Source organism: Crocodylus siamensis, chromosome 7 (genome assembly GCF_052110815.1).
Source record: "Crocodylus siamensis isolate JL-2025a chromosome 7, ASM5211081v1, whole genome shotgun sequence".
Lineage (NCBI taxonomy): Eukaryota > Metazoa > Chordata > Crocodylia > Crocodylidae > Crocodylus > Crocodylus siamensis.
In genome coordinates, this window is record NC_143401.1 from 62080572 (window position 1) to 62093369 (window position 12798).

Sequence of the window (12798 nt, forward strand, 5' to 3'; positions counted from 1 at the left end):
TACTTCCAGAATACTTCATTAAACTCATAAATACCATCATTATTATGCTCCCCTCTTACCAAAAGCCTGAGAGAGAAAGGTGGAATTTAAAACATACCCTGTCATGTTCAGTTTATGCACAGGACAAATCACAAAATTTAAGACCTATTAGAGAAGATCTCAGTGGCAGTTCCCTTTCTTTTATAGTAAAACAGCACTAGTTAAAGCACCTCAGCTGTGGATGCATTTGAAACAACATGGTGAGGAGAGGGGAGGTGTCTCAATTAGGCAGGTCTCAAACCAACACCCTGAACTTTACCAGGAAAAATATGAGGTAGCCAATGCAAACTTCTGCTTATCAAAGATACTATTATCTTCTATATTTTCCATGATGTTGCAGGCCCTGAAAAGTGCATTGCCATCGTCTAACTTTGGGAGGAGGGCCACTATTATTGGATGATACAAAGATGTCTGCTCAACTGAAACCCAGAATTTAACCCCAATTTTCATTTTGCTCTTTATTTGCATGTGCAATTAATATTTCCCAGAGGAACCTCTGATGCCTAAGTACACACAACAGTTAAACTAAAGATTATATATTGCACTAGTTTATAATTCAGCCACCATTAGTAGGTGACTGCATGCTTTAAGGGACAGTCACACACTATCCTTATAGTTTACACTGCTTCACAGGGCACTGTGAAGTTGAATTTGTCACGAGTTATATATTTGTCGAAAAAATATTTACAAAACAGCCATAGAACTATTTCTATCAAGCTAAAAACCCAACAGAAACATTTTTTTAAAAGCATACTTATTTGCATGTTTTCCATTTAAACATTATAGCATACTACTAATAGCACAGGTGAGCCAGAAAATAAAATTAACAGGAATTGATAATAAACTGGAGTAAAACTGACTAGTTTGTTTACACTGTACAAACAGAACTATGATGACCAGAAGTAAAATGTTTATTAAATCTATTTTTAAAATGTATGTCAATTGTCTGTAATGGAGGTAAAGAAATCTGATTTATATATATTACATTTTAAACACTTATTGTCTCCTACTTTAGGTAACTTTTTGGCAGGATCTTGATTTCAGCCACTGACTAACCACTGCTTCTCCATCTTGTAGAGCTGGGGTAGACAGTAGGGCAGTGCGAAGCTTCAGGTGCTGATTTGATTCGGAGGAGATTTGGCCCGATTTGGCAGCTGAATCTTTGACTCTGAATTGAATCAGGAGACCGATAAAAAGGTCTGAATAGATTAGAAGCTCCCCAAATTGATTTGGAAAAGATTTGGAGAGCTTTGGAGATTCGGGCAGCCCCTACTGCCTGCCACAGGGAGCTGGACCCAGACTCCATGTTGGTAAGTAGGGGACAGGGGAGAGGGGACTGGAGAAGCAGGGAGGGGTCCATCAGGGGACCCCTGCCAGGTTCCATCCCCTGCCTGCTCTCCCAGCCCCCCCATGGCTGCTCTGCTTTGCCCAGCTCCTGGCTCTTAACAAAAAAACAAACAAAAAAACCCCCACTCACCAGTTGCTGCTTGGCAGGGGGGCCATCTCCACTGCCCCGCACTGTGTGGAGGGCTCTGTCATGGGCCCCAGAAGCCCCAAGGCCGTTGCAGCAACTGGTGAGTGTGGGTCTTTTTTTTTTTAAGAACCAGGAGCTGGGGCTAGGTGGGGCAGCCATGGGAGCTGGGAGGGATGCGTCAGGGGGCTCATGGCAGAGCCCCCCACACAGCACAGGGCAGCAGGGTGCAGCAGGTATCATCCCCTGCCTGGCAGGAGCTGTTGAGTGTGGAGTTTTGCTGGGGTTTTTTTTCCAAAGATCCAGGAGCTGGGGTCAGGTGGGGCAGCCATTGACAGGGCTGGGAGAGTGGGCGGGGGATGGAGCCTGTACGATTCAAAGATCTGGCTGATTCAGCAGCAGCTGAATATCCAAATCAGATTCGGCCAAATTGATTTGGGACAGTGATTCAAATCACCGAATCCAATCATTGTCCTTCGAATCAGACAAATTCAAATACAAAGCAAACACTAGCTGCCTTGCACAGGCCTATTAGGCAACCCCCAGCATGCATGCCAGAGCATGGCATGTGAAGACATTTTGTTTGGCACACGTGCCTCCGGGAAGGGGCTGGGGCTGTGCTGCCACAACAAGAACCTCATGTCTCTCCCACCATCTGCCCTTAGCACGCCAACAACTTACAAGTCGAGGTTGTGGGTGTTTTTGGCACTCTGCCCAAAAATTGCCGACCCCTATTATAGAGAATATGTGTAACTCAGTGCCTCCCCCTCAACAGTTCTATGTATCACAGTTTTGAAAAACAAGAAGTCGAAATAGGGCCAGCCTGGTTCAGTGAATCACCATTTTCTGAGCCAGGCAATTTACCTGTGTTGCTTAGCTCCATAACTGAAATGAACAGGAAAGTGCAATTAAGCATAATTGTTAATGGCATTCTAATACTGATCTTGCAGCAGAAGAAGGAGGGAAAGGGAGTAAAATGAAGGGCACCAATTCAACAGAACGGACCAAAGCAATCCTAACCAGTTAAGTTCAGTTGCTCTTTGCAGTTGGCTCTTTGCTCGTTTGATAAAGAGCTCACAGAAGGGCATCAAATGAAGAGCTCTCCTGAAAAAACCGAATTGACTAGAAACAGTAACCTCTTCCATTCAGAATCCACTTCCACTTAGCTGTAATGGACTATAATATAAAAGCTCTTCATAGAAGATGTGAGAGCAGAAAAAAGGAAAAAGGCATAGAAGGTGATAAGAAAAGGGAAACAGGGCTGAGAGGGAAAGTTAGCACAAAGAAGAAAGAGAGGTATGTACTGACAGCCCTTTCTCCCCACCCCTTCAAAAGAAAGAAAACAACAAGGTAAAAGCAAGAACAAAGGGATCATAGAGACAGGGGCTGAAAATAGAGAGAAAATGTGGAAAGATCAAGAAACAAGTCATGTAGAAAGAAAGAAGCACTGACTAGCGAGTAGCAACAGACTTCCCTCCACTTTAACTGCTGGAAAGAGCATTTCATCACATGGCCTCCTGACAAGGACACAGTCATGAGACAAAATACATTTAAACTTAATAAAAAAATCATCTCAAGTGACCTATTTTTAATGATCTTTGGCAAGTATCTTCAGACAAATTTCTCTGCATGCCACTGCCTTCTTTAGTATAGTGCAGCTGTACTAGAACTCCACACAATTGAGGACAAAAAATATATACTGACTGGAAAACTTAGAATTAAGAACTGTACTTACACTTGGTATTATAGGAGGTGTCAGTGTTCCTTTTCTTAAGCCTTCCCAGTTAAAGCCCTCAAACCATCTATAAAGAGGTAAATATGAGAACAAATCAAATAGTTAGATAAAAAGCTAAAATGTAACACTAGAAGACAAAGTGCTGACCAAGTTTCCACACCTGAGGATGCATTCTTCACATTGTCTAATGCACATTGATTATTTTTATGTCAAATATCTAAACACTTTTTCAGTGCAGACTCAAATGTAGTAATGTAGAAGCATTTTAAAGTGTCAGGAAAATAACATGTGACCCAAAAATGGAATTCAATCATTATCTTCCAAACTGCTAAAGCTGCAAGGTAACACCTCTTTACTATAGGACAGCTTCTTTTCACCTTCTACCTGGTCCCAAGGGTCTCCCTCTCACAAGAGGAATCCTATATTCCTTTGAATATAAGATGCCATTAAATTTAAGTCACCCAAATTTTCAGGCACCAAATTTACAAAAAACAAACAGACAAACAAAACATTGCATAAAGATGCACTTTCAAGGATACAAACTATATAAGACATTCATATATGTCTATTTACTTAAATTTAAGACAGGGCATTTTAGAAGATGATTATTCAGAAATCTGGTGCACAGGGAGCTTTTGCTCCCACCTCGAAAAATTCCAGAGAGCACAGCTGAACTGCTGCTTGTAGAAGGGGACAACAAATTACTTGTATGGGCCACTAGAAGGTTGTTACACTACTGGAACAAGGAAAATTTGGTGAAGGAACCATGCTATTATTCCATAGTATAGCACAAAAGCAAGATTTAGTCACAGATTCATAGATGTAGGGTCAGAAGGGACCTAAGTAGATCATCAAGTCCAACACCCCGCAGAAGAGAATACTGGGCTCATATGACCCCAGCTAGGTAATTGTCAAGACTCTTCTTAAAGACCCCCCACGGTAGGAGCCAGCACCACTTCCCTGGGAAGTTGGTTCCAGATCCTAGCCGCCCTGACTGTGAAATAGTGTCTTCTAATGTCCACCCTGAACCTACTATCAAACAACTTATGGCTGTTATTCTTTGTTACTTCGGGAGGTGCTCGGGTGAACAGGGTCTCTCCCATTACCTGCTGGTCCCCCCGGTAAGCTTGTAGATGGCCACCAGGTCCCCTTCACAAGAGAAGGCTGAACATGTTCAGGTCCTGTAGCCTCTCCTCATAGGGTCTGCCCTGCTGTCCCCGGATAATACAAGTGGCCCTCCTCTGGACCCTCTCGATGCTGGCCACATCTCTCCTAAAGTGCAGCGCCCAGAACTGGATGCAGTACTCCAATTGTGGCCTGACCAGTGTCGCATAGAGCGGGAGGATCACCTCCTTGGCCCTGCTTGTGATGCATCTGTGGATGTATGACAAGGTGCAGTTGGCCTTACTGACCACATCCTCACATTGGCGGCTCATGTTAATTTTGGAATCGATAATGATTCCAAGATCTCTTTCTGCTTTGAGAAGGGAGTTCCCCAGCCTATAGGTATGCTGCTGGTTCTTACTTTCCAAGTGAAGTACCCTGCACTTGTCAGTATTGAATCCCATCCTATTCTCATTCACCCACCCCTGCAACCTGTCCAGGTCCAGTTGTATCCTGTCCCTCCCTTCTAGCTTGCCCACCTCACCCCAGATCTTGGTGTCATCAGTGAATCTGAACAGGGTGTTTTTCACCCCCCTCAGCCAAGTCACTAATAAAGAGATTAAACAGTGCGGGCCCGAGGACCAAGCCCTGGGGGACCCCACTGCCCACATCCCTCCCTGTTAAATATGACCCCTCCACCACCAGTCCTCTGATGATAGCTTAGCATTCCACACTCATTTTACCTGAAATTTATAACAACAGAGTTATGTTAAATAGAGTGAAATTTGCACAAACTAAATCTGCTTTCAAGATCAACTTCCTGGGAACAAACAGAGCAAGTGAAATATCAGTGAGAGGTTGTATTCTATTATATTCAAAAGAGTCAGAGAAATCAGAAATGTCAACTCTGCTAGAATACTACAGGTATAGGCCCAGTAAAAAAAAATAGAGGAAGACCTTAGGAAGTAGTGATAAAATATAAAGGGATTAATGTAAATGGTGATTCTGAATACTGTGGGACAGACTGCCATTTGGACATACAGTATATTTTTGGTTATCTAAACCCCTTTGGAAAGAACTACTGAAGCCATTCAGATAAATGAAATTGTTCAGATAAGTGAAACTGCAGCATCTTGTAAGGAACTGCTAACACATAATGCATTATGTAAAGCCATACTAAACTTAATAGTAAATATATTAGTAAAGTAAAAATTGAAAGAGAACAAGTTTGTCACAGAATTCTAAAAAGTCAGCAGAACAAAGCTTCCAGTTGTATAAGCAAAGGTCCAGAATACTACTGTGTCTGAGTATGCTCTTTCACTCCACGTATCACCTTGTTTGCTGCATGTTAAAGAATAGAACAGAGACCAGAATGTGATAAAACGTCTAACACAGTGCAAAATAATCTAAAGTAAAAAAAAAATTTTAATTGATTTTTCTTAAAAAATAAGGGTGTTTGAAAACAGTATTTCTTCCACATGAAGTAACCAACAGTTATGAAATATACTTACTTGTGCTTTTGGATATCTTTTACACCATTTTTCAAGTTTCCTAATCTTTCTGATGGATTGTCCCTAAAAAGTGAGCAAAAAAGTAAGTTACTAATCTTGTTTTCTGTCTTTCTGACTTTTTTTCTTTAATAAGTTTAAGCTTGTTACCTGCATAGTTTTTTAATTAAATTAGCAGCATTTTTGGCAATCTTCTTTGGAAATTCAATCATGTCAATCCCCCTTAGTATGATATTGTAGGTCTTCATGGGGTCTGGGCCTGAGAAAGGTGGACTTGAAGAGAAGAGAGAAGGTAAAAGTTAAGGGCAGGTCTTAAAAGTAGTTTCATGGCAGCCTATGATGAAGCAAAGGGAAGCAATGACATGATATGGCTAATACTATTTATCCCCCTGGGGCCTTAGGAACATTGAAGGAAAAGGAGCTAAATCAGGACTGCTGAAATACTTTATATTATATTTTTAAGGAGTTCTCTAGGATGCTTCCTATCTTATCTCCTCAAATGTCCAAGCCCTAGTAACCTTTTCTCCAATTAAGAGATTTTGGAATTGCTTGTATCTGGATTTCATTTATGATGCTCCAGTTGTCCAGAAAAGGAGACTAAAATGTGATATAAGATATTCCTTCCTTTGCATAGACTAAACATACAGTTTCCCATATTGCCAGCTTGAGGAACAAGAGGGTAATTCAGGTTCCAAATCCTTGATTTATTTTGTATTTGACTCATTATGTAATAGTTTTGCATTTTTCTGCCCTATGACTATTGTTTGTCTTCTCTAAAGAAACAAAGATACAGTAAGAACAGGCAGTGGTGAGGCTGTACATGCGGCAGTACATGTGGTAGTGGGTGCATGACTGGATTAGATTAATGCAAAGGAAATGCACATGGACAGCAGACAGTAGTGTGGCTGTGGAAGAGGATGAGGTGAAGATTCTGCTCCTTCCAACTCTCATGGAGAGCTTCTTTGGTGAGTCTGTTGTTTGAACTTCATGCAGAAGACCAAGAATTATCCCTTATTTGATTGGTGTTTTGAAAAATAAAATGAAAGAACTTTAACTGAATGATTTACAGGATAGACTGGACAATGTCTAGAAGATTTTCCAATATATGTAGTTTTAAATATATGTAGTTACTACATAGTATTATAAACTACATGGTAATCATGATACTTTCAAAATCAAAAGATATGTGAAATTCCAGATTAATACAAAGTATTTATTGGAAGGCTGGAGTTTGATTCTTTGGCAGAAAAACTTATCAGCATATTCCAAAAAAGGATAACATTAATTTCATCATAGACATTGCATAAAAGGGGGGGAAAAAAGCAAGTCTCACATTTATAATTTTATTTCAGGGATAGATAAATTATGAACACAGATTATGTATGGTTTGGACAGTTAAAAAAAATGCAAATATTTAGTTATAGTGTAACTTAATTTTTTTCTTTCAGTGTTGGAAATCATTTCATCAAGCATTTTGTAATTTAAATTACCCTGAAGTTATATTAGACAACCTTCAAAGAAACTTATTGGAATAGAGTTTCATTAGAATAAGAAATTCTACTAATTCATAAGAAATTGTTCAAAAGACTGTTGTGCCTTCAGTGCAAAAGTAGATTAAAGGATAGAATCCTGTTTTTCTAAAAAGTTGTAGTCATCCAGGGATATTTCAGAAGGTATAGGACTCAAAATGGAGTTTCCATTTGTTAATTTTATTAAACATGTTATAATATTAAATACAGTATTTGTAGTTCTTCATGGAATATTATATTACTTTAATAAGATGCATTTGGAATATGTTTTTCAGGAAGAACCTAGTTTATTTTAAACTCCTTGAAACAGCAGCTCAGTGGCTGAAAGTGAAATTCAGATTTGTTTTACATGTGTTAAGGGGCAATGTGGTAAAATGGCTAATATGTCTTGATGTGGATCTAGAAACAGGAGTTTGAGCCTAATTCCAGACATATGCCGAAGGTTGCCATCAGCTCCACATTGTACATAAGCATTACATTAATAAACCTGGATGGTCTCAATTTTGAGTGAGGAGTAATTAGGGTATAACTGACAGTGAAGGAAGGAATGGTCTAAGTTGAAATAAATTAATCACTTTGCCTCATCCAATCTTGTAATGTTATATCTAAGACATGCTCGTTGTGATGGCTATAACACTTTTGTTCCTGCTTTGGAGAGTTTGTTCTTCTTCTGCCCCCAAACAAGTTTCAATAAATATCTTTATTCTGTAGGGAAACTCTGTGTAAATGGAAACAAGTTTCAAATGTCTAGATCACAGTTATTTTCTTAATATTTGTATCTAAAACAGATATTATAATAAACATTTTGAAACCTGTTCAAATCATTCTGCAGAATGGCCTGGATAACTGTAAAAATGGACTTATATTTTTGCATTATATCATAACTTTAAAGACCCTCCTCCCTCTTTAATCTGTGGTTGTAACACTTATTGACACTGATAGGCAGGAGGAGTGTGTTCCATGCTATATAAATATTACAGCAGGTGGATTGTGACTTGCACGTCAGTGCTTCCTTATGTTTCTTTTTCTATGATTTTATGATTCTAGCCCTGTCTGTCATGCAGCTGATCAGCTAGTCTCAGTCAGGAGTGGAAATAAAATCTGTTGTTGACTGACTGAGGCCAGTTAAGAGACAATTTACTGAGCTGCACTTACCTCCCTGAGCTGCAGAAGGAGGTTAGTTACTGCAAAAGGATAGGGGTGAGGTAACACCAGGCTCCTCTTCCCCTTTCGCAGAACTGGAAAACTAATTATTTTGTTTATCAAACAATTCTATGCCATTACAACATTACAACAATGCTAGCTCCAAATCTTCTAATGTCCTAATCAAAGTGACAGTGACAGAAATATTTTGAAATTCGCTGATCTATTTTTATCAGCAGTTCCAGTTCCAATGCCCATACCTGCCAGTCAAGAGTTCATACATTAAGATTCCCAATGACCAGTAGTCTGCTGAAATGTCATGACCTTTGTTCAGAATGATCTCTGGGGCTACGTATTCTGGAGTTCCACAAAAAGTCCATGTTTTCTTTCCAAATCCTATTTTCTTTGCAAAGCCAAAATCAACCTGTGAAAGAAATAGAATTCTATCAAGGCAAAGAAATAAAGGACATTTCAGTGAAGTGTTTAGGTTTTTTTTACAGAGAATCAAAGCAGAAATAAAGGTTTCCTCATGGAAATTTCATCATAATCCAAGTGTCCAGAGTTGTTTAAAATAAACAGAAAACTATATAGCAACTTTTTCTTGATTAACTCTTGTAATATACAGTGAAGATTCTCTTAAACTGAGCAAATGACAATGATCCAAATGTCTCTTGATAGATGGTTAGTGATTAACAGAGCTACTTTAATAAGTCCTTTATATCTATGATCTGCTTCATTTAAGCCATATTGGGGATTTCTATATTGCTCACATTCTTTCTTTTAACACACAACTTCTAGCGGAATAATGAACTATTCAGTTCAGTTTACTTAGGACAGAACAAAAGGTAGACAACAGTTTAGGTCAACATAAGCATCTTCCGTGGTTCATCCTAATTCTCTACTTTATGCGGTAATCCATGCCATCTGAAGAACTCATAGCATTTACAACTTAGGCAGAGCATAGTCCAAGAAAAATACTTTTTGTTGGCCATATTTTCCTCTTTGTTTAACACATGAAAGTATTTCAGTGGGGGTTTGCTTAAGGGCTACCAGTGGAATACAAGTTTATCTGCTGAAAATGAAAGTATCCGCTGAGACCTTCAGGTTCACATTCAATACAAAGAGTGGTACACATGCTTAATTTTTAGTACAAGTGGCTCCACTGACCTTAAAGGTTTACCTGAAAACTATGGGAATGCATCCATGTCTACAGTTAAGCCTATATTTAAAGGTGTTGTCAAGTATTTTAAATCTGTGTAATGTTATGCTGATTTAAAGTTAGAAAAGTTTCAGAGCTGTCACAAATGAAGTCTTAATGTAATTTCAGACCTGCACAACTGTGACTTGCCACTAGGGCTAGGGACAGAAGTTACACACAAACTGGTTTAAGTCATCAGAAACTGGTTTAAACCTGTAACAGAACAGAAGTTCAGTGCACATAAACCAGTTTCAAAATGGCTGAAACTGGTTTAAGACATACCTGATTGAATGTAGTATCAGACTTAACTGATTGGGGTCAAACTAGTTTATGGAACTCCTCTCCCAGTCCCCTTTCTGATTTAAGTTAAATCAGAGTCACCCAGCATGTTTTGCAACCCTGGACTGGATTGTGCTGCCTGTTCCAGGCTCCACCCCTCTGCTCTCTAAGGCAGGGGTTGTGGCCAGAAGCTGGACTGGCATGGGCCTCTGAGGCGAAGCAGGCAAGGAGGAGGTTTATTCCCCCTCTCTCCCCTCTCCCCCGCCTTCCACTCCAGCTGGGGTGTGCCTGGCTGGGGCAGAGCAGCCTGTGACACATTCTCCCACCCACCTTGCTGCTGGAGTGGTGGGGAGACAGAGACGTGGTCAGCCCCAGCAGTAGCCTCAAGCAAATGCGGATGGAGAAGGCTTTAATTCCTCCCCTCCCACCTCATCCCACTGGCAGGGACCCCAGATGGGTTTTTCCTGGCTTCCCCCACAGCTTGTGGCTCAGCAAGGCCCAGGCTTCCCAGAGACCCCTTCCCAGCCAAGGGGGCAATCTCACTGTACCTTCCCAGCTACTGGGTCTGGGGTTTCACTTGGGGCAGCCCAGGAACAAAGGCCAGATTGCGGGGGTGGGGGGAGGAGAAGGGGAGTAAAATGGCCCCAAGCACAGGTAGGGACAGCACAGAGGGATCGCAGTGGCAGTGGCTCCATTCTGGACATGAGCCCTGCTGAGCAGAGGGTTCCAGGCTGGGGGCAGGGGGATCAGGAAAGGGGCTTGAGTGTGTCGGCTCCTGCCCAGCAGCCCCTTCTACCCACTGGAGAGTAGTGCCTGGGCCAGCCATGGACCCTGCAGTGGCATGCATGGTGCAAGCTCACCCCGTTACTTGCGTCCCTCAGGCACTGTTATCTGCATCCCCTGGGCTGCCAGATGCTAAGCTGCACGCACACTGCTGACTCTTCCCCTACCTGGTGGTGGAAGCACAGAACAGCCTTGTGTATTAGGTGCTAGGCACAGGACACTACCCCTGTGGCTTCCCCACTGCCTCTGTCTGCACGCCCAGCAGCTTCTGCCTATCAATATGACCAGTGTGGGCCCCCTGGTGGTGGCAGTGGAGAAGCCACAGGGGTAGTATCCCGTGCCTGAAACCTGGTACAGGTGGCTGTACTGCACTGCTGCCAGGTACGGGAAGAGTCAGCAGTGCATGCTCCAGCATCTGGCAGCTGGGGGACACAGGTAACAGCACCTGAGGCTGAGGTGGAAAGCCCACACCATGTGCACCACTGGAGGAGCCAGGGCCGGCCTCACTGCTACTCTCCAGTGGTGAATGCAGTGGGGAGTGGGGGAAGGTAGGGTAGCTAGCCGGAGAGGAAACTGACAGCTGAGCCAGGCTGGGCACATGATGTGGTGGGCCTTGGCTGCCAGGTACTGGGCAGGGCATGAGGTGTAACCACACCAGAGCCTTGGGAGTGGCCAGAGCCACTGGCAGCAGGGAGCAGAGCTGATATGGTGCATGGCCAGGATGTGCCAGTGGCAGGGCGGCCCCAGCACAGCTATGTCTCTGGCCTGGCCCAGCCATGATCTTGCGCATTGGCCAGGCACTGCTGCAGCCTGTGGGGCAAGGGGCTACTCCTGGAGCTCGGTCTATGCCGCATGTGCCCAGCAGGCAGTGGCTCCACACCTCCAGTGCTGCCTAGCAGTGTGTCTTGCTTTGGTCACTGCTCCCACTGTGCAGGTTTGGGTAAAAGCCTGCAGCTGCAGGAAAGGCCCAGGCGCTATAGGGCAACACGAGCAGGTCAAGAGGAGGAGACCAGAGCTGTGGCCCAGGAGGAGGGGCCCAACGATGCCTGAAAGCTTGGGCAGCTGCAGCAGAGGATCACACAAGCCAGTCCAGGCTCACTTCCCTCCTGCAGCAGTGGTGATCCATGCTCCTGGCCTGTTTAAGCCCTTCTCCATGGGTCTGGCCCTGCCTGAGCCTCCAGGCACCCCGCCCTGCTCTGGTCCCGCTTCCATGCAGTGCTGCCATGTATGCTCGGCCCTTACTGGCAGCAGCAGTGGGGCCTGTGGGAGCAGAGTGGCCTGCACTGGTTGCACCCTGGGATCAAACCCAGACCTTGGCCCCCACCTCTGGGGTAGCACATGGGACTGACCAGAACTTGGGGTGCCTCACGTTCCACTCCAAGAGTCCCTGTGTGTCACCACCACGCACTCCATGGTCATACAAGGCAGGGCAGGAGTGGGTCCATGTGCCTGGTGGGGCTCATGTCCAGGATCAAGTCACCACCACCATCCCTCTGTGCCAGTCTGCACCTGGGCTGAGGCCACTTTGCTCCCCTCCCTTCTTCCAACCTGACCTTTGCTTCTGGGCTACCCAAAGCAGAACCCCAGCTTCGATAGCTTGGAAGGTGCTGTGGGATTGCCCCCTAGCTGGGAGGGGGGCTTTGGGAGTCCCAGACTGTGCTGTGCCATGAGCAGGCATGGGGGATAGGGGGAAAACCAGGAAGACCCCAGCTGGGGTCTCTACAGGCCAGGATGGACATTTAAACCCCTCCCCAGTCATACTCAGCCTGCTGGGGTCTGGCCACATCCCCTCTCAGCTCAGTTTTCCTTCAGCCTGAAGGGAAGGGGGCAGGGTGCTTACTCTTGCACCCCCCCGCCCCAGCTTCTAGCTGTAGGCATGTGGCTGCATTTCCATAAATAAAAGTGAATGTCTACTCTCTTGCAAATTAGTTCAATCTATACAGGTTAGACTAGCCTGCAAAGATTGAATCAATTTAGGCTCAGGCTTTTTGAATGTCTGTATTTAGCTT

At 43.5% G+C, this 12798-nt stretch overlaps 1 protein-coding gene across 6 annotated transcripts in view; it reads right to left on the reverse strand.

The window, feature by feature from the left end:
• PRKG1 (protein kinase cGMP-dependent 1) overlaps positions 1–12798 on the reverse strand; it is a 1074795-nt gene that overhangs the window by 5778 nt on the left and 1056219 nt on the right. For all 6 annotated transcript variants that reach the window (XM_090058529.1, XM_090058528.1, XM_090058532.1 and 3 more), the window contains 4 exons: positions 8790–8953; positions 6008–6130; positions 5861–5923; positions 3246–3312 (listed from right to left, as the gene is read on the reverse strand). In XM_090058529.1, coding sequence (XP_089914655.1) covers positions 3246–3312; positions 5861–5923; positions 6008–6130; positions 8790–8953 — 417 coding nt within the window. The remainder of the gene's footprint in view (positions 1–3245; positions 3313–5860; positions 5924–6007; positions 6131–8789; positions 8954–12798) is intronic.